The 26,266-nt window shown below is 34.7% G+C and overlaps 3 protein-coding genes across 5 annotated transcripts in view; 2 read left to right on the top strand and 1 right to left on the bottom strand.

Moving 5' to 3' along the window:
- LOC134839395 (adenosine deaminase domain-containing protein 1-like) overlaps positions 1 to 26,266 on the top strand; it is a 136,558-nt gene that overhangs the window by 58,296 nt on the left and 51,996 nt on the right. The window lies entirely within an intron of this gene.
- LOC134839445 (uncharacterized) lies at positions 4,929 to 24,962 on the top strand. Its single transcript, XM_063854996.1, has 10 exons — positions 4,929 to 5,237; positions 5,452 to 5,603; positions 10,814 to 11,016; positions 17,548 to 17,687; positions 18,197 to 18,251; positions 20,259 to 20,374; positions 20,721 to 20,831; positions 23,731 to 23,856; positions 24,135 to 24,254; positions 24,344 to 24,962. The coding sequence occupies exons 1-10, from the start codon at positions 4,955 to 4,957 to the stop codon at positions 24,610 to 24,612; spliced, it is 1,575 nt and encodes a 524-aa protein (XP_063711066.1). The 5' UTR covers positions 4,929 to 4,954; the 3' UTR covers positions 24,613 to 24,962.
- Positions 18,310 to 20,136, bottom strand: LOC134855184 (uncharacterized). Its single transcript, XM_063871619.1, has 4 exons — positions 20,011 to 20,136; positions 19,885 to 19,933; positions 19,515 to 19,790; positions 18,310 to 19,191 (listed from the first exon to the last, which is right to left on the bottom strand). Exons 1-4 carry the CDS (start codon positions 20,014 to 20,016, stop codon positions 18,473 to 18,475), a joined length of 1,050 nt encoding a protein of 349 aa, XP_063727689.1. The 5' UTR covers positions 20,017 to 20,136; the 3' UTR covers positions 18,310 to 18,472.

Genomic DNA, 26,266 nt, shown 5'->3' with positions numbered 1-26,266 from the left:
GTTTTATGTAGAAAAAAAGTTTACAGATTTCTGAAAAACAAGTTTTGAACTTTTTGCCGTTATTAAAAATTTCTTAAAACCTTTTTTTCTGCGGAAGCGGCGAATCCTTAATTTTTTGTACGATAAATGTTATGTTTTTGGAAAATTCCAATATATGAAAACTTTTGAACTCTTCTCACTTAATTTAGCAAGAGAAACAACTAAGGTTTTGGACAAGATCTAATTTTTGATTTTACCCATTTCATCCCGCATCAGTATATTACATACAAAAATAATCAAACACAAGCTTAAGCTGGGCCCCTAGTTATCTTTTATCGAGATAAGCGAAATTTTTGATTGGGTAGTATCGCAATAGGCGAGAAGCTCAGCTTTGTCTCTTTGGTTGATATTCAAATGTCTGGCATGATTGCCCACAATGAGTTTTTATCGAGACATACGAACATTTAAATTTTAGTAGACCTAGTTTTTTCGAGTTTTTTCATTTTTTCTTATGTTTTTTATGTATCGCAAGTGATGCGAAGTTCCGCTTAGCCTCTCTGTCTAACTTGGTTGTAATTATCCTAGGTTTAACCAATATATTAATTTTGAATAAGCGAATGGAAACAAATTATGTTGAAAGTTCGTTTTTTTGAAAATTTGTGAAATTTGATTTTCCGTGGTTAGATTGATTGATTGTTACTTCTGGCAATATTTTTTTTCAACGATTTTAGACGAAGTTAATTTACCTTAAAATGCTCATTTCGATGTCGGATTGCACTTTATCGCCGTGTCCAACTTTATCACCGTGTAAAAACCGTGTCCAAAAAGCTAAGTTACCTAAAAAGCTATAGTTTCAACCGATTAATTTACTGAAGGCTACCGATATTGCCATTAATTTGGCATTAACTATTTTCAAGTTCAATTCAATATCGTTTGCCATTGCGAATTACCCACTTCAATTACAAAGTGCAAATGGAGCGAAAAAGTGCCTGTAAATATCTGTGTTATCCATTTTCTTCAAAAATTTTTTAAAATGTAAACATTTTTTAAGAATCACCGGTGCTTAAAAATATCGGTGTTATCCACACTTCTTCGTCTTCTTTGAATTCGCCATTTTTTTCTGTCGGCTTTGTTTTGCAGGTATACAAATTTAGGTAATCCCTAAATAATTTAAGTCAATTAACAATTTAAAACTATAATGACCACTAGACGATCTTTATCAATCCATCTTGTAGTGGTCTTAATTAAAGACAAAGTAAGATGGTTTTGCTTACAAGCATTGATAGAGGGGTTTGTGATCTCATAATCGCAGGAATTTGTAAATAAAACCTGAGCATCAGACGTAAGTTGATTTCATGACTCCTAGTTTTAATCAACAGGTAGTAATAACCGGAAATTTGTAGAATATAAAAGTTTAGGTCATTTTTGCGATGTTTGAGCTGTGAAAAGGATGTGAATGATATGATATTACGGGGCGTTTGATCTATCGGGTTTTATGCTTGATCTTTTTGTGGGCGGTTTTTTGAGTATTCAAGAGGCTATTTCGCTGAAACCTGACCAAAAAAGGTCATGTTCTGTTTCAATGCTATTCTCAATGCCGAAATACGTAGTGATAAAATTTCTTTTTCAATACAAAATAATCGGTAGTCGTTGTTTTTCCTAATTATATTGGTAATGGTGAAGGGCCGTTTGCCGACTACATTCAGGAATTACTGTATATTGTTTTCACGGAGAAAAATGAACCGTGATTTTTCGCATTTTTCAGTTGACCTTGCGATGCTGTTTTTGCTGCCGAAGAGTTTTGCTTCGATGAGTTTTGCTGCTGAAGTTATATCACTTAGAGCGGTTCTGAGTTCCAATTTTGTCATATATTTACTGTAGCGCCTTACTGTTGCTCGGAGATCGATTCCGAGACGTAGCCGAATTTTAACTAATTCGAGGCTTATTGCACTTTTGAGCTGCTTTATGTCGTGTTAACGCTAGTGTTTGCAAAGCGAAGCTTCGCCTCTATGTAGAAATAGTTCTTAATAGATGCATGCTCTTTGGTCTATTTAATACTTTGCCAAATCCTAAATTTATCACTTTGTACTTTACGCAGCGTGTGGTGGATGATTTTCAAAAAAAAATGACGAAATATTTTTCTTAATTTTTTTTCACCTCTTGTTTTATCAATTATTATATTTAAAATATTCAATAGAAATCAAAACTCAGTCATAATATACAGGGCTTCGCCCTGCTACGAGCAGTCTTGTTTTCTTCATTCGAATTTTGAGACAGATCAGAGCGCAATTTGTAGAGAGTTCGGGTTAATGCATTGACTTGACACCTGACTTGACAAATAGTTGTGGGACAATTTGACCCATGAGATAATCAAGGGTGTTGCAACCGGGTAATAGACTTTTTGCAGAACTGTCTGGAGTTGTGCAAAAAGATGAGGCACGACTTGACATTAAGGCAAACGGAATCTGGGGTTCACGATTCAGCCGCGCTTTCTTTGATGTGAAAGTTTTCAACCCCCATGCCAAAACATGCGAAAACTGCATAAGGACGCATACAAATACCACGAAACGCTGAAGAACTCCAAATATCAGCAAAGATTTTTAAACGTAGAGCAGAGTAGCTTCTGCCCGCTAGTTTTTGGATGCACCGGTGGCGCTGCTCCAACAGCCACGCGGACGATGCAGCGATTAGCCGAAAAACTAAGTGAAAAAAGACAAGAAAGCTATCCAGAATCTATAAACTACATAAGAACTAAAATGAGCTTCGCGCTCCTGAGGAGCTCTATACTTTGTATAAGGGGGTGCAGATCGCTACTCAAAGTTCAATTTATCGACAACTCCATAAGCGCTATTGTAGAGGAAGGACGGCTAAGATAAATTAACATTAAGACGATGCATTTAATGCTGATGTATGACTTCATGGCTGATATTTATGCATTTTTATATCGCTGTTATGCCCCTATCCAGCTTGTGCACTTACCGTAAATAAACGGAAGGGCCCCTTTTGTAATTTAGTCTAAAAAACTATCTGGAGTTTGAGTCAGGTCGGACCTTCCAGCAAACTGAAATGTTTGGCTATTTTGGACTATCTATTGTCTGCTTATATTATCGACTTCATTCCAGCAGAAGGGACTTTTGAAGGTTCAGATCTTTTTACATTCCGATTGCTATTTGAAAATTTGTAGGTTTCAGGTAGTTGAGTTCAAGATTTTTTCAATGTTTCTTTTTTGCAATTTCTATAATTTGTTTTGACAAAAAATTGTTTTGCAAGATATGATGTAAGTCTCGACCCATTCCAAACAATTTCGGTGGTACCTGATTTTGCGTGGAAAAAACTTCAAAATATAAAACAAGGTCAAAGACACCCTCGACTATTAGTGATCGGAGCAAAAAAATTTATACTTGCTCTTCTGTCACCACGTCCTTAAAAGAACAAAATTTGGAAAATAGCGCCAAAAAATATGTTTTCAGGTTCACTATTTTTCTAATTGCCATTGCGCTTCGAATTTAATTACGGAATATGCTATTCTACTGTTTAGTTTTTTCTTTCAGGTTATCGAAATTGGGAACGGAGATCAATTAAGTTCTTTTAAATGCCAATGAACGTAGTGAAGATTTATATATAGGGCGTGTTGATAGTTTTTCAAACGAAAAGCTGCTCAAGCTTAAGTTTGATTTTAAGTGGCTGGAATTTTGACGTAAAATTTTTGCATGCTCAACTCAAATTCATTTGCTAAATGTGAGGCTCATTACGCTATTAATAATAAAAGTGCAGATGGCATGAAAAAGAGTGATTGACGTTTATTTTAAGTTGAAAGTTTGTGTCTTTGAGTTCATTGACATTTTTCAACGGTCTATTGGCTGTATGCATAGTTGTAATAATTTCATGAATAATTGTGGCAAAGTGTGTTTGATTTTGAGGAGCAGAATTTTTTGGCTCAACTGGTTTTTTCTATTGTCAAATTGATTTGTTTTTGCTCTAAAAGTTGCTCACGAGACTTAAATCTGATCGGAACCGAATTAAATAGAAATAGTATGAATTGGCGATACACAAATTTTAAGCTAACAATTTTCTTCCGTGACGTTTTCCTGGAAATAAAATTGATTTATGTTGAAAAAGTATCGGTCGATTTTCTTGCTAATCAAATTTATTGACTTAGTGGCTTCCGCCCCTTTTTTTGTCTGCTAACTTGACCGAAATTTTTTTTGATGTATTTCAACTGATGCTCCGTCCTGTCGATTTGTCAACTTTTTCGTTTAAAGCTCTGATTTAAATTATCCGGGCAAAAGCAATAAAAGCTGAAAGTGATGAAGCAAAAGTTGTTTGTATTTCACCTGAAATAAGGTAAGTAGATTTTTTTCTGGAGTCGGGAGGTTGTGTCAAATCTTTAGTACAGGGCTGGATTTAGGAAGGGTGGGGGTCCCCTTTTGCGACCTCACTGCCGACCCAAAGAGTCTCCCTTTGGTACTACTTTAAGACATCCATTTTTAGGTGACCGTCCTTTCAGTTTTTCTTTGGCCCTTTTGCTTCAAAATATAACACTTTCGAGTGGGAGAGAGCGGCGAAAAAGTGCAATATTTGGTCTAAATTTTTAAGTGCAATAAAACGACTTCAAAATTTTAATAAAAGTAAGGAATAAAAATTTGCAGTGCAATAAAAATTCGAATTGCAATGAAAATTCGGCTGCGGCCAAGAAATTTTGATCAAAATAGGATCTTTATAGTGATTTGGGGGAGCTCAAAAAATCAATTTGGTCGACCTAAATAAGGTCGACACAATTTTTGAAAATCCGAACCACCCACGAAAAAATCTTTTATCCGCCCCTGATCTCTATCATCAAACTAAATTAATCTCGAGATTGTTCAGTAATCATTAATATCAGCTCGTTAATGCTTTCTTAAACCAATATGTGACCAATATGAAACTTTTTAATTTGGGTATTTAAAGAACAAGACGCACAGCTCGGGAAAAACAGATGGGGTTGAACATCCTAGAGGATTACATTCCCAGTCAGACAACTTCTTCAACGCTTCTAAGTGGGAGCGTGAACAGACCAACAATCACGTCTGTCTCACCTGTTGTGCCCGGGAGGAGACAAAGTGCTATCGACGCGAAACAAAAAAGAGGTTCCTTGTACCCGAATGAGCCATCCAGACCTGATCGCAGTGCATCAGGAGATGCGCTGAGAAAAGCGGAGGCGCGAGTTGAGAAGAACAAAATCATTACATGGGCAGATGGTGATATTATATGCGACCAAGGTTAGACTATGGTTCCAAGTATCTTTTTAATTCAGGAACAACAATGAAAAGTGAAATAATAAGTTTGTTGCGTTATCGATTTTTGCTACCGGGCTTATGATTACTTAATTTTACATTAGTGATACAGAGAAACTTAAAACGAAGCATTACCTCTTTTACTAACGGCATTAGCTCAAAGAAATACATTTATGAGTTTAGTTCTGTTACGTATTAGATAGACTGGCTGAATTGATTCGCCCTAAAGAGTTGGACTCCGGCGAAGCAGTAGAAAAACCCAAGAAATCGTCTCCTTTCATAAGTGCGCTGGAACATGTAGCATCTGTGCCAAAAAATCCTTTCTTGAGCTTCTCCAAGTTTGCAACGACTGTGAGTTATCGACTTTTTTGCGAAACTTCATAGACAGATCCGCAAAGCAGTGTTTTTTTTTGCGAAATACGAAAGAAAAGTTTAGTTTGATCAAGCTTAATTTACGTATAAAAGTATATTATGTCAATCGGATCAAATAAAAGAGCTGCATTGAATAGCGAAAATTCGATGATACTTTTGGTTTTACATCTTGGATAAGTGATGTCTATTTCAAAAAATTAAACTTTCATTTAAATTTAATTTAAATGGAAAATTATGAGCCCACTCAATTTAAATGAAAAATTTTAATTTAATTTGAACAATTTCAATTGACAAAAAGTTAAATCGATCGAGCGGGATTCGATTTTACGCCCAAATACACGTAAGTCAATTAATTTCAAATATCACAGTGATGCAAAAAAGCAAACTATCTGAGTTTTTACGACAAATTGTTGTGAATGGATATTCCCGAAAAACTTACTTCGACTTTTTTCAAATAAATTTTTCAAGGATTTGGCAATCAATTTGATAAGTACCCAAAATTGGCGAAAAAAACTGCTAAAAAACAGGCTTCAGAAAAATTGATTAAGAAAGTTAGCGGAAAAATTTAAATTGATGCGAACAATTTTTTTATCGAGTCTTCGAGTGTTCTAATCCCCATCTCACTTGGACTTGAGGTAATGCGGTTGTATTGGCAACTTATGGTCTGGGTTTTGAGTCGCGACCGGACCTTGTTGTTTAAATGCCTGATATTGAATTTTTTCCGGGAAGAAAATTGAATTTTCGGATTCTAGTTTGCTGGCTTGTGTTTTATCGGCTTAGATACCACACCACGATCTTCTCGAACTGTAAGCAGTTTTCATTGTAATCTCAAGTGTGGTTGATTAACTCATATAGTGTTTTACCCTTGTGATAAGCATGGGTATTGCAATCGGTCCTAGACTTTTTATCGTAAATATCTTGGTTCTCAGGATGGTCAATTTTGTAGGAAAGCTGAATTACAAGACATGCTCAATTTCTTGAAATTTAAAAAAAAATTCTTTATTTAGATAAAAAATAGGTGTGGACTGTTTCCGGGGATAATTTGTTTTCAAATAATTTTCTCAAAAAATATTAATTTTTTTTTTCGAGTTCGGAGTTTTCGGCCTTGTTCCCACGGTTCAATTTCCTTTTTTTTCAAATATAGTGTATACCATCTGGTACTTTGTTATCGGCCTAATTTGTAAAGCTTAGATTATATATTGGTAGTAGAATTTTTAACTAAAATTGAAAATTTTGTAATTTGTCTGTTTTCCAAGTCTGATTTATAATATTTTTATTTCGAGAATTTTTTTTTCCAATTAAGCGGTTTTTACCTCAAGATCAGTTTCTATTGTATAGTTTCGAGGGCAAAAAAATCTTCTTCCCTTAAATCAGGTATTCTGCAACCGTATTTTTTAATTATGTTTTTTAGATGCTTTGGTAAATTTTTTTGTTTTTCACTGAAGTTTTAGTTTTTCTCGACAACTTCTTCTCTGATTTTCAATGTATTGGCACCAATGAAATCCTGCTATTTTTTATTTCTGTATATTTTCATAGTCTCTTTCAAGCTTACTCTACCTTTTAACGCCTTCGAAAATTTTAGCATGTGAAATGTTTGACTCATTTTCTTGGATTTTTTTCCTCAAAGAATACCGCGCCATATCTGAGATTAAAACTTCAAGGGCAAGAACAGGTAGTCGGGATCTCTTCTACACAAGCCGTTACCTCCTAAGTTTTATTGAAAAAAGTTGTGACCTCAAAAAAATCACTTTTGACAGTTTGGTTATGGTTTTGAAGTGCTTCTCCAAAACTACCGTCTCGTATCTTGAATTAAGGATTCAGTCTAAAAGGATTCAGACTTTTTATCGTAAATATCTTGGTTCTCAGGATGGTCAATTTTGTAGGAAAGCTGAATTACAAGACATGCTCAATTTCTTGAAAATTCAAAAAAAAAATTTATTCAGATAAAAAATAGGTGTGGCCTGTTTCCGGGGATAATTTGTTTTCAAATACTTTTCTCAAGTTTTTTTTTCGGGTTCGGAGTTTTCGGCCTTGTTCCAACGGTTCAATTTCCTTTTTTTTCAAATAAAGTAATAAAGTGTATGTCATCTGGTACTTTGTTATCGGCCTATTTTGTAAAGCTTAGATCGTATTTTGGTAGTAGAAATTTTTTTACTAAAATTGAAAGTTTTGTAATTTGTCTGTTTTCCAAGTCTGATTTATAATATTCTTATTTCGAGAATTTTTTTTCAATTAAGCGGTTTTTACCTCAAGCAAGATCAGTTTCTATTGCATAGTTCCGAGGAAAAAAAATCTTCCCTAAATCAGGTTTTCTGAAACCGTATTTTTTAATTATGTTTTTGAGACGCTTTGGTAAATTTTTTCGTTTTTCACTGAAGTTTTAGTTTTTCTCGACAACTTCTTCACTGATTTTCAATGTATTGGCACCATTGAAATCCTGTTATTTTTGATTTCTGTATACTTTCATAGTCTCTTTCAAGCTTACTCTACCTTCTAAGGCCTTCGAAAATTTTAGCATGTGAAATGTTTGACTCATTTTCTTCGATTTTTTTCCTCAAAGAATACCGCGCCATATCTGAGATTAAAACTTCAAGGGCAAGAACAGGTAGTTTGGTTTTTTGAAAAAAGTTGTGGCCTAAAAAATCACTTTTGATAGTTTGGTCATGGTTTTGAAGTGTTTCTCCAAAACTACCGTCTCGTATCTTGAATTAAGGATTCGGTCTAAAAGCAGCTTGTAGGAATCCTACGAGCATAATCCTCCCAGATTGTGGGAATCCAAAAATTGAATTATCGGACAACAGTTTGCCGGCTTTTGTTCTGTCGGCTAAGTGGCCACGCGACGATGTTTTTGCGCTGTAAGCCTTTTTCATTGTTGTCTCAAGTTTCGTTGATTACTTCTCATAGTTTCTCACTCTTGCGATAATCAAGGGTATTGCAATCGGTACTAGAATGTTTCCCCGTTAACAGAAATTCCCCGGTCAGTTTTTAGGAACGGTAAGTTTCAAGAAACGCTCAATTTCTTGAAAATTTAATTTAAAACAACTTTATTTAGGTAGTAAATAGTCGTAGTCCGTTTCCGGGGTTAATTTGTGTTTCAAACAATTTTCTCGAAAAGAAAAGTTAAATTTGTTTTTTTTTCGGGTTCTGTGATTTTCGGTCTAGTTTCCGTCGGTTCACTTTCGTTTTTGTTTTCATATTGAGTTTATATCATCTGGAACTGTTTGTAATCGGCTTATTTTATAATGCGTCGATTTTATTTCGTTTTAGAGTTTTTTTAGTAAAGTTAAAAGTTCTGTAAATTGTCAGTTGTCCAAGTCTGATTTTAATTAATATTTTTTTTCAATCAAACAGTTTAGCTTTTTGTTTTATTGCTTAGTCATTTTCTATCGCGTAGTTTCGAAGGCAAAAAATTCCTGTTCGTTAAATTCGAATTTTATGAAATCATTTTTTTCATTGTTTTGAGACGCGTTGGCAAGTTTTTTCATTGTTCGCCGAATATTTAATTTTTCTCGACAACTGCTTCACTTGAAAATAGCACAAAAGAAATACGGTTATTTTATTTTATGTCTGCGTACCTCCATCTACCTTCAAATACCTTCAAAAGTTTAAACGTGGGGATGTTTGACTCAATAGCTTGGATTTTTTCCTTGTAGGCTACCGTGCCAAAATTGAGATTAAAACTTCAATAGCAAGATCAGGTAGTGGGGATATCTTCTACAGAAGCCGATACGTCTTAAATCTGATACAAAAAAAAAGCTGTGGACTCAAAGGGCCCCTTTTTTGAGAGTTTGGTCATGTTTTGACATTTTTCTTAAAACTACCCTGTCATATCTTCATTCGAAGGGTTCATTCGAAGAAGCAGGTTTTGGGATTCCTATCGGCGTAAATTGCTACACTCCAGTCTTTTTAGAATTTTAATTTACTTCTGGAAAAAGTCAAATTTATTCGAGTATTTAAGGGTTTTTGGAAACTTTGTTACTTCTATTGAAAACTACTTTGCCAAATAGGATATCAAAAGTTTAATCGAAATGACGAGTTTTGACTTTCGTCCCTGACTATCGGCCCTAATTTTTTGCAATACTAAGCGCCTAGGGAAAAGTCTAAGTTTTGAAGCTTTGACCGTTTTTTCGGAAGTTTTTAACTGTTCTCTAAAAATTACCTTTCCAATTTTAATATTAATGGTTCAATTGGAATAACAGATTTCGGATTTCTATGCTGGATAAGCTGGTATGCCCTTATTTTTGTAGATAAAAGGTATAGCTTTCGGAAAAGTCAAATTTGTTTATTTTTGGGACCGTTTATTTTTTTGACTTTTCTCAAAAAGTACCGTGTCAAAATTTTTTTTTGGTATAGTTAACTTTTTTTGTATCTGCTTTAAATTAAAAAAATTGTTTTTTTTGTTTGTTAAAATTAGGTCGGTCGGTAGTATAAAAGAAAAAATTTCAATTTTTTAATCGCTCAAAAAAGACAACAATTTACTCGCATTTTTTTTCGGATCACTTGGCTCAGTTAACGCTGGGAAAATTATTTAAACTTGTATAATATTGGTAGTGTGTTTTTGTCTGTTTTTCTGAAATGTAGTTTTTCATACTTCCAAAAAAAAAATTGTTCATTTTGTCAATAATTTCCTTTGTCTTTTTTGGACTCGTGTCAATTGATTTCTAACTTTGTGTTGTTGCCTTAGTGAATGCTCGCAAAATACTTTGTGTTGTTGCCTTATTGAATGCTCGGTGAATGCTGAAAGCTTGTTTAATGCTAGTTAATGTATTTCACGTCCGTTTTTCAAAAATGAATTTATCTTATTTTCAATTTTTTAGTTAGAATTTTTACTGAATCCATTTTATTTTTTATCCGACTTAGTAATTTCCATCGCTTCATCTATTTGTTAGCTGGCAATGCTACGCTTTCGTTGTATCGTAAGTGATGCGAAGCTCCTCTGCGCCTCTGTTTTGGGAATTGGCTGTTCATAGAAAAGTTTGACCGTATCTGTATCAAAAAGCAAATAATGTACTAAATTTTTAGATAGGATCACTGGTTAGTATCAAAATTGGATTAAGCGAAAGTCTCTACAGCTTAAGTTAAGAACCAATAATCTGAATTTTTTCGAAATGCTCGGTTGTTTGGAGGACATACTTGAATGGTAGAGACGATGACTACCCTGTATGATTGCATTTATAAGCTTTTTGCAGGTCCCCGTTGTAAATGGTCGTGACATCCGCAATGAGTTCAACATCTGTGTCTCCTGTGACGAAGCTGCGAGGAAAGCTAAGGCTTCAGAAATTATGAGGGTTCGGTTCGTCAAGACGTGTAAAGTGTATGATGTCATGGGTTTGGCTCTGTTCAAGTACCAGACTGCCCTGGACTCTGGTAATGGGCTTGACAAACCTCAGCTGTAAGTTAACTGCTTGTCAATTTTTTGCTTGTACTTTTACCCGCTTAGCGTAGAGGTTACTCTTATGCTTGGTACGATAAAGATCTGGAATTTGAATCCGGTCAGGAGAACAGCCTTTAGAATCCATGTTCAACTTTAAACTCGGGACTCTTAAGTTGAAGCGATAGTCTACTTTTTAGTTGGACTCTTTTAAATATAATTACGGGTTAGCAAAGCGCTATGAAATGGAAATAAATACTTTTTTTCGGGTTAAGAATTAGTTTAACAAAATCAGTTGAAGCACTTATGATGTTGCTATTCTGCTGACATGCTCAATTTCATGCAAGTTTGAACTTAATTATTGGGTACTAGTTTCTACTGGTGCATGCTTTATCTAGAACTCAAACTATTGTATGTATAATTATGGAGTCTCGACATGAATTTTCTGCTGATGGTTTTTCGGCTTGATGATTTTCGACTTGCTCTGTCGTTTAGCTTCAAAATTCTGTAGTCCACTTTCATACGCTGTTGATATGCATTTTTTTTCAATATAGTTTTTTGAGTTTCAGCTTGATGGGCTGTCGGCTTCAATTCTGTCAGCTTGTTTACCGATTTTTTTCCTAAGAATGTCCAGCTGTACTTTTGAGATCGATAAGTCTCTGGCACCAATATTTGGATGCCGAAAATCAACCTCACAATGATCTCTTTGAGAAACTAATAGATTTAAAGAAGAAAAAATTATATTTTTCCGTGTGTCATAAAGTTTTTTCAGTTTCTCCAATTGTAACATCGTTCAATTTTCTGATTGCTAATTTTTGAGCGTCTTGCTGCTTTCATCCTATAACTTTTGTTTTTATCGCAAGTGGTGCGAAGCTCAGCTTCGCCTCTGTGTTGAAAGTCATTTTGAAAGCAGGTTATTGAGTTATAGCAGTTTTAGCCTATCTTTTTTAAACAACTTTTTTTGAATATTGAGAGTCGATAAACATAGTTCCGACTTGTATATAAATCATGATGATTTTTTTGATTTTTTTAAAATTCAAACTTACTTTTTCGCGGTTTGACTTTTGATTAAGTTCAGTTCATTTGCTTTGTTAAAAGGAAGGCAAACTCCACTATCGAACTGCAAAAGTATAAAGGTAAAAAAACGTGATCGACTTCTGGTTTCGAAAGTGGAATTTTATTTTCAGATTTTCCAGCGAAATAAAAACTTGCGTTTTGATTTTCATTAGAATTTCCTTAGCATCTGTCGTCGGCTAGTGTTTGCAGATAGTTAAGCGTCCGTGGCTGAGAGGTTAGGGCGTGAGATTCTTTATCTATAGGTCGCATCCGTCTCGTGGCAGAAATATTTTTTAACTTCAGGCTTAATTCGATTTTGTATTTTCATTCTTATTGCACTGCCATTCTTTTTTCACTTACATTCTTATTCCACTTTTATATTTCCATTTTTATTTAATTAATGAAGCAGCTTTTTTGTCGTTTTCTTGATTGTGTTTGCGATTGTGCTCTTGATTGAATTTGAGATACAGCTTCGCTTCTGTGTCTCAAATTGGGTTCAGTTTATCACAGTGGTGCCAATCGTAACTCTAACGGCATCTATTTTTTCTTTGAAGTTCGAAAGTTGAGTTTTTTTTTCAAAAAAAGGTCAGTTTTTCTTTACTGTTTTTCGTACGTTCATTGACTCTTCCAACTGTCAGATGGCTATTTTTCCTCTATGCTAGACCAAGTGTCTTGTAATTGGTTACAAGACTTTTTCGTGCAATCAACTTTACCTCCAAATGTGTAAGAAATTGTGAAGTTGCTGTATTAGAGAACCTAAGCAACTTCGAGACTATTTCCCACTTTGCCTGGAGGTAACCGGTTGCCTTTGTAGCCGAAGGTTTGGGGTTCGATTCGTGGCAGTACCTTGTGTTTTTTTCACTTTGTATGAATTTTTTGCATATAATTTTTTTCCATGTAAAATTGAATTGGGTTTTAGTTTGTCTTCTTACATTTTGTGGGCTTAGTTGCCGTATTACGGATTTTTCTTCTGCTGTAAACAATTTTTTTTTATTTTAGTTGCAAGTGTTTTTCATTGCAGATCTAGGGCGAGTATCAGTTTTGTGTTTTGAGGAGGAAGGGGACCTATTAATTTTTTATTCCTAAATTTTTTAAAGGTTTTTTTTCAACTTTTTTTAATTTTCCTTTTCTGGGCTTAATAGGTTTCGGCCTATTTAGTATCGGCTGAGTGATCTGTGTTGTTTCTTTGACGAACAATTAAGTTTTGTGTGTGTTGAGGGTGAGGGGGACTTGTTAATTTTTTGAGGGTGAGGAGGACATGTTAACTTTTTGAGGTTGAGGGGAGCTGCTAAAGTTTTTTGGGCTTTGTTACCGCTTGGTAACTTTTCTTCCGGCAGACGTGAATTTCACTTCTATTGTCTTGGCTTTTTTTCAAAACTAGCCTGATTCATTTTTGATGGATCTAGTATTATCGATATTTTTGATTTTTTCTGACTAAGCGGTTTTCTGGTTTTGTATCGCAAGTGATGCGAAGCGCAGCTTCGCCTCTGTGTTGATTTATCAATTGAACAGAAAAAAGGCGTTTGCATCATATAACGTTTTAATAACTACACTTGCGAAAGCAAGTGTATTGCAACCGGTTAAAAGACTTTTCGCGTGTAAAAAATTTGTGCTCACAGGACTCACTGGAATAGATTCCCGGAAGCCTCTGCTAGCAACAAGTCAACTGCGTCAGAAAAAGTCCTTAAATTTTTTCAGGCTTATTTTTTTTTCGCGCTTTGACATTTGATTTCTTTTGAAGTTGAATTCATCTCCATTGTTAAAAGGAAGACAAACTCATTATCGAACAGCAAAAGTGTAACAGTAAGGGAAAATGTGATCGACTTTAAGTTTCGAAAGTGGGGTTTAATTTTAAGATTTTCCATCGGAATAGAAATTTTACCTTTTAGTGCATTAGTGCAGTTTTCTCAATAGGATTTAATTATATAGAAAAGCCAATCATAAAATTTTCTTGAAGCTCAAAGATTTTTTTTGTCCTTTGAATTATAAAAGTTAAGGTTTTTCAAAAAATAATAATAAATCAGTATTTTTTCTACTTACTTGCGTTCATTGACTCCTTTTCAACTGTCTGTAGGCTATTTTTTTTTAGTTTAGTGGCCTCATATTGCTTCGTTTGACAATTGAAAAAGTTTAGCGTGCTTATTTGTTTTGAGGTTGAAAAGGACTTCTGTTTTTTTTTCGGCTTGAGGGTTTCTGCTACGGTTGTTTCGGCTTTTTTACCGCTTGTTTTCCGATGTTAATTTCACATTGTTTCCTTTTTTGCTTCGTTTGTGACATTTTCGAGTTCCTTTTTTCAATTTTTAAGTAGCGGCTCTCTTGTGCTGGGGTGCAAAAATCCGCTTCGCCTTTGTTTAACAATTCCATAATAAGCCTTGCGATAAGCAATGGTATTACAATCGGATACTAGACTTTTTCCTCCGTAAACTTCTCCAATTGTGTTTCTAATCTCTGTTTCTATTCGAGATGCACGTCTAACAACTTTATTCAAAACCTGGCTTCAATGACTAAAGTGATTATTGTTTAACAGTTGAAAAGGGTTTTTAGATGTAAGTTGATTTTTTTATCGGTTTTATTGAATTCGAACCAATTTTTGTCGGCTTACTTGCCGGGTAATCAATTCTGTAATTTTTGTGGTGGATTTTTTAATACTTTTTCTTCATTTTCATGAGGATAAATATAGTTCATGGTTTTCTGGTTTATCGTCCTTTTTTTGTGAATTTTTCAGCTAGAATTTTTTTTGCAAAAAAAAATCAGTTTTTTTTAGGATATATGGTTTTTGATTTTTTTGTTCTAAAAAGACTGAAACTAGTTTTACTTTTAATTAGTTAGATGTGTTGTAGGTTTAAGCAACTTGTTTTTTGAAATCCATTCAAGTTGATGGTTTAGCGTATTGTTTCAATTTGTGAAAAAAAATTGTCATGTTTTTTTATTTCCGTTTTTGGCGGTTTTTTTTGTTTTGTGATCTAGCTCTTCTACCGTTGCGTCTAAATGTCATTACTGATAATTCTTGATGTATTTGCATTAAAAAAAAATTTACCAATTAACATGCCTCAATTTATAGAGCCGATGCATTTTAACTAGTTCATAAGATAGTTCATACTATAACACAAATTTGTTTCTAACACATGAATGCAAAAATTACAAACAATTGCCACAAAAAAGAACTTGCAAAAAATCTGGAAAAACTAGACTTTCAGAGTTTTTCCAGATTTTTTGCAAGTTCTTTTTTGTGGCAATTGTTTGTAATTTTTGCATTCATGTGTTAGAAACAAACTTGTGTTATAGTATGAACTATCTTATGAACTAGTTAAAATGCGTCGGCTCTATAAATTGAGGCCTGTTAGTTGGTAAATTTTTTTTTAATTGGCTGGTGCTGCTAATGCGTCATAATTGGCTTGCGTCACTTGGAAATTATGTAGACTCATAATTGGCGTGCGTCACTTAAGAAATTTTGTAGTTTCAATGTTTTTTCATTCAGTTTTTCCCAGTAGCGTTATTGGTGCAACTTCGCCTGTGTTGAGTTTTCTTTTTAATTTTGATCCTATGCCATAGTGGATAGGGCCTTTATCCCCGGTTGCTCTAACTGGATCTGCAGATTGTTTGGTTGAAAGATTTAGTTTTTTGTACATTTAGGAATTAGCGTATCTCAATTTTTTGACCGAAGTGTTTTGTTGTCGTTTTCATCTATTGGTTAAATGGATGGAGTTAAGCTCAAATCTTCTTTTGAAGGTAATTGACTTCTATAATAATTGAAATATTTTTTTTCCTGATTTTTGAGCCTACTATTTCAACAAAATTCATGTTTTTCAATTTTATTAAAGACTCATTATCTTTTGATTTTTGGAGCTTTTCTGTGTATAGCAAGTGGTGCGAAGTTCAGCTTCGCCTCTGTGTAGAAACTTTCTAAATTAATGTATTTCACGAAATTTATAAAATAGTATAGTTTTTACACCATTTTAATGCATTCGAGTTTATTACATGCAAAGTTAGTTTGGTTGCCTTTAGATTATAACCTTCCACATCATTACAGAGTTTGTTTTTGTGCGTTTTTAAGCTCAATTATGCAGCTTTTTTTGCTTGTTTACAAAGTTGTAGCTTGTATGTAGTTTAGTTATGTTTTTCCGCTGTGAAGGATTTTTCGGCTGACGGTTGTGGTCAATATTATATCGGCTTAGATGCCTACTTTTGCGTTGTTTGAGAACAAAGTTAGATTTTTTTCTTTTAAGGTTAGAGGGGGGACGTTTCAAAACAAACTTCATAGCTCAATTTTTCATGACAATTATTTTGTTTTTGATTCGACTAGCGTTTCCCAAGTATTGTCGGCTGAGTTTAGTAGAAAGTCTGCAGAGAAAATTCATAGCGAGCAGTCGGTTGATCCAAAAAAACTAACAATAAAAATGAAATTGAGCGAATTTTTTTTCCAGCCAAAAAAATGTTTAAACGGAAAGTATTCAAAAGTTTGAATTTCTCATCTACCTGTTTTAGGGAATTTTTTTGAGCGGGTCATTTATAATTAAAAAAGTATCTCACAAAGCATCAATTTAACTAACTTTTCCAGCTTTGATTCAGATTGGCATGAAGTACAGTTAATGCTGTAACAACCATAGTGAATATCTTCACAATTTCTGAAAGTATCCCAAAAGAAATTGTTGTTGACGGACTCTTTTTTAAAAATAAATTTCTTTGAGGTGTAATCGATAGAAACAATTGAGTTTTGAAAAATTTCCTAGCCGAATCCCAATATTCCCAAGAGTATCAAATCCATCTAATTTTTGTCCTCAAATTATTTTTATAATTTGCTCAATTGACGGTTTCCTGCTCATAGCTGAGAAGAAACAAGATGTTTTGGTGGCACCAATCATCTTCACTTACGCCCAATGTCGTAAGATGATAACGGGGGTCAAAAGTTAGGTAATCAAGAAATTTAAAAAAATCAACGCGACAAAGGTATTCAGGAGAAGATAGTGTTAACATACTGAAGCCTCCCTAAGACGAACTTACTGTGAAACGCGTAACTCTGGACACTAGAGTTTTCAAAAGCACACAAGTTCGAATTTCAAATCAATGTGGTTCATAAACTGCTGATTCAGAAAAAAAAAGATTTTTATCGATATAAAATAAAGTGGAATAAAAAAACTCAACAGAGAGTTTTTGGGACTGTACAATGATTTATGAGGTCATAGCATCAAAACGACCTGGGAAAAAACGTGGGTCCTTGAATATTTTGGCCAGAGAATTCAATGCGTCAAAACTTTAATGTACGAAAGCAAAGTATTCTTAGTCATAATGAAGTATCAATTTTCGGAAATGATTGATTCAATAAAAACCAATTAATTTTATATACTAATGCACAAAAGTTGAGTCTTAAAGCTGTTAAGACACAAAAGATATGGTATTTGAAACACTATATTGTTGCCTCTGTGTTTTAAATACCATATATTTTGTGTCTGAAATAGTATTACATTCAAAACGCGACCAAGTGCAAATTTATTTTAGGCCATCAGTATCGGTGGATGATTACGAGTTGAAAGCCTTGATCGATGAAGATGACGACGACGACATTGAGCCAATGGACGTTGATCCGAATACTCTTGCGTTGAACTACGCTATGGATCTTTACATGCTCAGGCCTCGCGGTGAGAACCACTTGTGACCAGGAAAAATTTTTGATCGAATACCGATAAGCATTATCCGCCCATAAAAAGTTGAAAATTAAGACTAATTTTTTTTTGAAAAGTTAGGCTATTTAAAAGTTAGCTGCCGTTTGACAACTAAGTTTGCGAATAAAAAGTTTCACTTCGGTAATCAAAAGTGAATGCTCTGCATTTCTCCAAGTCACAATTTACTGTAAAGATAGATTTGGCTAATAATAGTTATTTGCTTTCAATTACCGCAAATGGAAGACATTTTAAGCTCTCCTATAACTAAAATGCAAATTGGCGCGGAAAATGTACTTGATTTTCAGGTTCACAATTCACATTGACAGCGGGATTTAAAAGGACCTTCATTGATCCGTTTTTAAACAAGGGTGCTTGCGAGCATTGTAATATAATTTAAGTCCACTTTTTTCCAATTCAACTAAGTTTCTAACTTTCAGAACCATGAACCTGGTTTACTATGGGGGCTTTGCGTTTCGCTGTTTCAGAGATACTTGAAAGCCAGGCATCTTCAGAAAAATCTCCCTTCATCGCAGTGAACATGTAAGTTCTATTGATTTCAATTAAGATAACTATGTAACTGCAATTACTAGGTAGATGTTTTTTGGAATTTTTTCATGATAGTATTTGCGTTATGAGTTCTAAATATCGCAACAATAGTCTGATAATAATGGCGATGATAAACAAAATTCCATCAATTGGAACAATGTCAGCATAAGTAGGATCCTCATTGGTCACATCTTTTCTTCTGTTCTGAGTTTCGTCTAAAGCTCCGCGCTGTGATCCACTGAGTGTTTGTGACGGTTCTGAGTCTGAGCGCCCTGTTTCTGACGAGAATCCCAATTCTCGTTCAGATTGGAAGCCGAGTTCTCTTCCTCTACGATGTTGTCTCCGACTTTCTTCAATCCATTGTACAAATACTTGAACCAAGTCTTCATCGTTTCTGCGTTCGGGGGTTTCATGTTTAAGTCTTTTGAAAATTGGTTCATTTCGTTCGTGTTTTTCAACTTCGACTGTGTATTCATTCGTTCCGATGCTTCCATGTTTGGTTTTGACGGAGCTGAAGTGAACCGATTTTGACCTTGATGATCCAAGATTGATTCTTTCTGGGTTGCGTTCGAAACGAAAATGTTCGATCCGCTCAATGGGTTGTTGGGTTTCGTCATCGTTTGCGGATTTGAATCGGGGTATACTAAAAAACCGGCATATGAAGTTTGCTTCTCCCAGTCACTGTATAAACCGTTAACAATACCAGCTGCTTGTCGAATATACAGCTGGTCACCTATGACGAGATGTACTAGAATGGTTCTCGAATAGACCTCGATATGCTTTGAGGAAGATTTGGTTTTGAGAAGACCACCCAATACTGTTTCGGCTCCTGTTGCGCTCAGTTTGATTAGGTCAATGTTGAGCTTTCGACCGATGTTTGCAGCAGCAGTGAAGGTGATCATGTATAACCCGGGAATACGACAAATGAAGATTCCTAAAATGGACGATTTTAGCGAATATATGATCCAATCAAGCACCCATTCCACAGGAAGTTGAGAGTTGGCCATTAATGCACGCCGGGAAAACGTTTTTTGTTTACCAAGGCCTTCCAAGAAGTTCTCAAAAATGGCTTCTTTGGTACTCTTTCTGACTGGGGTCTTATTGGTGCTTTAAAGGAGATCAGAAAGTCAAATTGATCTACCTTAAATTGGTCATGGAAGTGTTTGATGGGATGGGAGTTTGTGGAATGATAGTTTCCGTATATACTTCTGGAACTTCATGCGAGAAAAAGTTCTAGACATTAACAAAAAAACTAGCCTGTTTGGGGCTCGAAGGAGTTCCCGACATTAATTGTCATCTGTTCGAAAACAACCACTGATGCCTGTCGAATGGTACCATCCTGATTCCGAGTCTTGTAGGCTGAGAATGCTACTTGGTTTCCACTTTCAGTTGTCCCTCGGTGGACATTTTCGTCCTCGCTTTTCAAACTGTTTGCAGGGGAAGTTGGGGTGTTTTGATGGTTGTAATTTGGGAATCGCTGATTGGCCTTGAAATTGGGGTACTGATCGTGAGGCTGGCAATAGCACCAATGACCTAAGAATGAAAACAATCTTTTTTTTTTCAAAGCTAGAATTTACTAACGATTAGTGACCGTTGAGAAGCTGAAGAAACAAAGAGGGTTTTTGACCTAAAATGAGGAGGAGAAGAGAGAATCTGGCCGCCCATGTCGAGCCTATCTGAAACAGTTTCGGGCTTTTTTTTTTCAAAATAGTTAGAGATATCGCTTTGAATTCGTATGAAACAATGTACCAACCTGCATTTTTCTTAATAGCAAATTATCCGATTTAAATTAGAAAAATTAGGTTTGAAATTGACTAGTCTTTAGTTTCGATGAACTCGAAGCAGTTTGTCTTTTGTGTGGTTTGTGACATCTAACCGAAAAGAGGCGACCGCAGTTTGTATAAACAATTTAAGCATACCAAGAACCGAGTTCTTTTTACTACGTGTCGTGTGTCGATGTCAAGTTTTTCGAGATGATAAAATGATGCTGCATTTCTTTAGACACATGTTGGGAAAGGCAGTTACAAAAACGATGCAGTTGACCGACAGAAACACTCCTCTTCAGTATATTTACGACGAAGGCATGAGGTTCTTTTTTGGAGGAAAACCTAACTATGGTCGGTTTGTTAGCCATTCACGTTTTTATATATTTAAAAGTTTGAGTTCATGAATTCTTTTCCTTTGTTTTTCAATGAATAGTCTAAAAATTTGCACGCTAAATTTTGATTTTTCGCGGTTTGATTTCTTTGTAAATTCTGTTCCTTTAATTTAGTTATAAGGAAGGTGAAATCCACTATTGAACAGCAAAAGTATAAAGGTCAGGAAAAGCGTGATCGAGTTCTAGTTTCTAGATTTTAGTTTTCAGATTTCACAGCAGAATAAATTTTCAAGTTGAGTTCAATTCCTTATTGAAGAGGAAGGCAAACACCAGTATTAAACAGAATTTATGAAGTTTTTTTCCAGGTCCTCCCTACGCATTGGTACCTTACAATGAGCAGGAGAGAGTTGAGTTAGATTTGGAGAAGACTCTAGCTGACTTCCAATATCGGTCCTTTCTCCTCAGGCGCACTAAATGTGAGACCTCAAATTATATTGTTTTCATCATTTTTACCATTGCGACGATAAGCAAGGGTGTTGCAATCGGGTACTAGGCTTTTTCCACTGTAAACAATTCATGCACAGCATGACTACAATTTGATCATCTCCATTTGTTGCTTCGTCAACAAACAGATAATTTTTGAGCTTGTCTGCAAATTAAATGCTGGTTCTATTCGAAATTTATTTTGTTGGTTATAAATTTACCAACTCCGATTTCAAGATGTATATTTTTTATTCTGTCTGTTTTTTGTTTATTCGGCTTGAAAGGTTTGCCGTAAAAAATTACTGAGAGGCCTCTTTTTCAGCCATTTGAGGAGCTAAAAGGTTTTATCTAATTATTCGAGGGGAGCTAAAAACCTTTTTTTGGAGTTTTTTTAAACTAAAATCACTTTTTTTTTCGCCGCAACGTGTCTGCTCAAGAACTGTCTGCTTTGTTAGTTATTTTTCGATGCTGATTTGAAATTCAGTTTTGCCACCTCTTGGCATATTTTGTTGAAAAAAATTTTCATTCAAGGCATGTCGGAAAATTTTACGAAAACCATTTTTTTAAGACTTTCATCTCTTTTTCTGTCTGTTAGTTTGTCATGCTATGTATGTGTTTTATCGCAAGCATTGCGAAGTTTTGCTTCTCCTTGGTTTCTAAAATTTTTAAAGGTCCAGGTAATTCAGTTCTGAGATTTCGGATTTTTTAACGCTTGTGGGAACTAGAAACTTCTTAAAGTTTTTTACAGAATCAGTTTTTTTTTCGGCTCAACTGGTTTTTGCTCCAAGCTTGTCGGCCTTGTTTCCGCTTCCTAAGTTTTTTTCAATTGCTATATATGATTTGAAATATCTTGCTTAGCATGTGTGCCTTGAATTACTTTTGATAAAATTAGGTTTTATGAAACTGTATGGGATCGGGCTTTTTATTTGACTTTTTTTGAAACGTTTTCACCGAAGAAATTTCGTCGCTATTCTGGAAAACTACTAGCTAAATTTGATATCACAAGGGTTTAATCTAAAAATCATGGTGTGGAAGTCTTCTCTGCATAAGAGGTCATTCTCATGCTTTAGTAGAGAAAAGTTTATGGATTTAGGAAAAGTCTAATTTTTGAATTTTTGTCGTTTGAATTGTTTTTGGAAAACTATACAGCCAACTGAGAGATAAAGCCTTCAAATGAAAGAGTGAGTAGTATTTTTTCCTTTAATTAAGCAGCTAATCGCTTACTTTTGCGGAGAAATGGGTCTTGCATAACGTCCTTTTTTTTTGAAAAATACGCATTTTCTTATCAGTACAATACATGATTAAAACTAGTTTAGTTCTAAGCGACCGTGGCGCAGATGCGAGAGGATGACACTCCTAGCCAACAGGTCGGAGATTCGAATCCGGAACATTGAAATAGGTTTTTTTGTCGAGTTTTGCTGCGTAGCGTTGGCAATTTGATAGAAACTGCAGCTGCTTGATTGATGGCTAAAATGGACGATTGTAAAATTACAAGCGGTTGCGGAGATGTGAAAGCGTGATAATCCTAATCTCACTTCGCCTCTGTATGAAAGTTTACCTCAATAATTTGCGACGCCCATTTAAAAAAAATATAAATATGGCCTTTAAACAAATGAAAGTTTTGAAACTTTTATCGTTTTTGGAAATTTTAAGATTTTTTTTAAAATTACCCCATCAAATCTGAGATGCAAAGTTCAACCGAAAAAAGTGTTTGCACAAGTTTTTCCTACAAAAACGACGACTTCCGCTTAGTTTTTTCATACAGAATTAACTAAGGTTTTGGACAAGGCCCAATTTTGGAAATTACCCATTTCATCCCGTGTGAGTATAACAAATTCAACAATATCAAAATGCAAACCACAAGCTTTAGCTGGGATCTTAGTTATCGTCTATCAAGATAAGCAAAATTTTTTGGTTCAACAAGTTTTTTCACCATATATCGTTTTTTTACGATTATTGTTTTTTGTGTTGTATCGCAATTGTTACAAAATCTCCACAGTTTTCACTCTTATTTATTTAAGCAGACAAACAACTAGTATAATAAAATCAAGAATATGCAGCAGTATAATAAAATCAAGAATATCAAATATGTTCATCCAGCTTTTGTTTTATATGTCCTTCATGTCCTTCATCGATAAATACGAAAGTTTTGGTTCACCTAGTTAAGAGTAATAAACGTAGTGAAGACTCTCATCTAGATCTTGCCGATTTTTTGTTCAGGAAAAAGTCTTAAAATATTGATGCACTTAAGTATAATGCACTTTTTGAGTTCAATTGAAATTCATCTGCTGAAAGAGACGTAAAAAGCACTCTCCAAATGCAAACGTGGAAATTGCGCGAAAAAACGTTACCGATTTCTAGTTTCGAAAGTTGAATTTAATTTTTAGATTTCCAGCGGAATAAAAACTTTGCCTTTTGATCCAGTTTTCTCAAGTTGGGTTCATGTTATCAAAAAAGCGCCAATCATAAATTGTTCTAGAAATTCAAAGAGCTTAAGGGCATCTATTTTTTCTTTGAAATTCGAAAGTTGAGATTTTTTCCAAGAAAGTGTTTTTTTTTTCAATGTTTACTTGCGTTCATTGCTCTATTCCAACCTTTGATTGGATATGTTTTCTTTAACATTTTTCATTTTTTTGAATTTTTTTAAGTGATTTTGTTCTATCGCAAGTGTGCAAAGCTCCGCTTCCACGTCTATATAATTTTTTTGGGAATTTTTTTTGAAGTTTTGTTTATTTTTCGATTTTTCTGTTAATCTGCAGTAGTGATAGTCATTCATTTTTTTTGTATCGCAAGTGGTGCAAAGCTCTGCTTCGCCTCTATGTTTTAACTTTATACCTCACCTGATTCGGAATTTGTAGAAAATCCAGTTAAGATGCTGATGTTGTTTTATAGGCAGCACATCAACTCTGAAAGATTCGTCCGCTTTCGGAATTCCGGACGACACTCTTCTGAAAGTCAGTTGCTCACTTGTCAACGCCAGCAACGCCCTTCGAAAGAAAGGCTCCAAATACTCTCTATGTATGTTCAATTAAGATCATTTGTCAGCAAGACAGCACAAACATAATAGCTTTTTAGCCTCGTACAGAAAATTTACAGGCACACATGAAACATGAAGTACTGACATACATGAAACGCTTTTTTCTGGGTTAAAAATTTGAAAATGGACAATAGTGAGCTTCATAGTACCGACCTCTTGACTGTGACGTAATTTTAACTGCACAAAACTGCCTGTCGGTTTTTCTATGACTGTAATGTCTCGATTGCAATGTACATGTTTATGGATCAATTTGTTTTAGCTTGCTCAAAGGAATTGATAGCGCTAGATCAAATTTTGTCAGCTCCCTCCCAACCTGTAAACCGCCTAGCGAGTTGGGATCCTGATCAAATCATCGACTATGAACTTAACCCACCCGAAGGTAATGTCTTCAATTTCAGTCATCTTTTCTGAGTCTTATGAGCGTTTAAAAAGTATCACCTGTAACTGCATTTGCATATCGATGTGTAGGAACAGTTAAACTGTTGGTGTATCTAAAGCCAGTTAATATCCACACCCGGATGACGCCCAATGCGTTGCAAGATTCAACTCTGATCCACACGAACATTCGTTGGATCATTTTGAAGTTGAGCGATGATTCGAACCGGACTTCAATGGAGCAATTTGCTGCTTTTCTAGCCAAGGATAAGTTCGTTGAGATATCGCCGTATCAAAAACTGTGGGATTTTCAGTCGGATCAGAACAAATTGAAAATAGTAGGCAGATCCCTGCCGTTTTGAGTCAACAAGTACTACATCAACGTATGGTGTTGCTGGCGAATTTCATCTTGTTTCTGTAACTGAAAGGAATAAAACGTATCGTGAAAGCAAAAACTGGTCAAAAAGTGACTGATATCAGGCGGTTCTTATCTCTGTTTCAGGCAGAAAAGTAATCCCATTAAGCTTCGGTTTGCAACTGGTGATTCTTATTACAGTTGGTGCTTGTTAAATTTTACCAATTTTCTCTATATAATTACAATTTAATAATAGTAACTTAGATGTAGATGTGCATTGATTTTTGAAATAGAAATCAGACGAAATCGACTTTTGATGGTTGTTGTTATGGGTGTGCAAAAGTATATTGGAATGTATTTTCTAAATTTAATACCGAGTTATCGAAAATACTCAATTTCTACATCGTAGAACGCAGTTTTCAATAATAAGGTGGTGCAATTATCGCAAAGTTTGAAAAAGGCCAGAATTTTTCATTTTTTTAGTACATGGAGTGATAAGAGGAAGCAGACCAAAGTTTAGAAAACTAGTAGATTAGGCATAATCTAGTACAATTGCATTGAACTGCAAACCAAAAACAACTAAAACACCAAAAGAAATTTCTCTCCATTTTTGTGGTCGGAACAAAAAAGCGTTTTTTAGACTTGCGATTAAGTAGCAAGCGTTATCAAACCATTTATAGACGTTTTTTCGGTTAAACAACTAGTTCAACAGAATCACTTGAATCATTTTACCTTTGGTTCATATGAAATCAAAAGTCAGAACTTATTGCTCGCATGTGGTGAAGAGCTAATGCACCTGCCTTTAAAAACAAAGGTCAATATTTCGAATCCTCTCAGGACGTGTTTTTTTTCTGAGCGGAAAATTGTCCGCGCGTCCAAAAATCTTTGTCGGACTTCTGTTTGTCTGCTTTTTTTGTTGGCTTAGTTGCCGCAGTACCAATTTTGCTTAAAATTTAGGCGTTTTTGCTCATGCATTTATTTCAGTGTTTTCCGGTTTTGGGCAAGTAATGGAGTTCTAAAAAGTTTTGCCTTTTTTTTGCTATTTAAAAAAATTTTTTTTAAAATTTATTTACGCAAGCTAAGCTTGTGTTATACTATGAACTATCTTTTTTTTCCAACCTAAATCGCAAATATTGTTGCGATAAAGTGTGTTCATTTTGAAAGTGTTCATTTTGATCAATAACCAGCTATTAATTACAGCGAATATTAAGGATGGTAACACAGACTATTATTGTTCCGACTTTCGTAACGAAAGTAACGGAATATTTTTGCTCGGGGTGTTTTTTTCAGACAAATTTCGACTTTTTAACTAGCCATATTTGACGGGATTTTTAAAATATCATTCAAAACGTATTGTTGCCGTGAGCTTAAATTTAGAAAGATATTTCACCTGTGATCATTTTTGGTAAAGTTATGGGGGTTTAAAAATTGCCAATTTGGGACAATTATACGCGTAAGCGGAGATTTTGTCAGCTTAGGTCGCGCATAAAGGTTCGGGTTTTTGTTAGCATTTTGAAAGCTTTTGTAAAATTTCTAATAAAGCAGGCATTTTCGTTCCACGAATTTTTTCTTTTTCGCATTTTTTAAGCTATTTTTGTCTTTTCATTTGCTCGTAATCATATTCATTCATTTTTGTATCTCAAGTGATTCGAAGCTCCGCT

This window comes from Symsagittifera roscoffensis, chromosome 1 (genome assembly GCF_963678635.1).
Source record: "Symsagittifera roscoffensis chromosome 1, txSymRosc1.1, whole genome shotgun sequence".
Lineage (NCBI taxonomy): Eukaryota > Metazoa > Xenacoelomorpha > Acoela > Convolutidae > Symsagittifera > Symsagittifera roscoffensis.
Note: the sequence above shows the minus strand (reverse complement) of the source record. Positions and strands in the feature narration are given on the sequence as shown.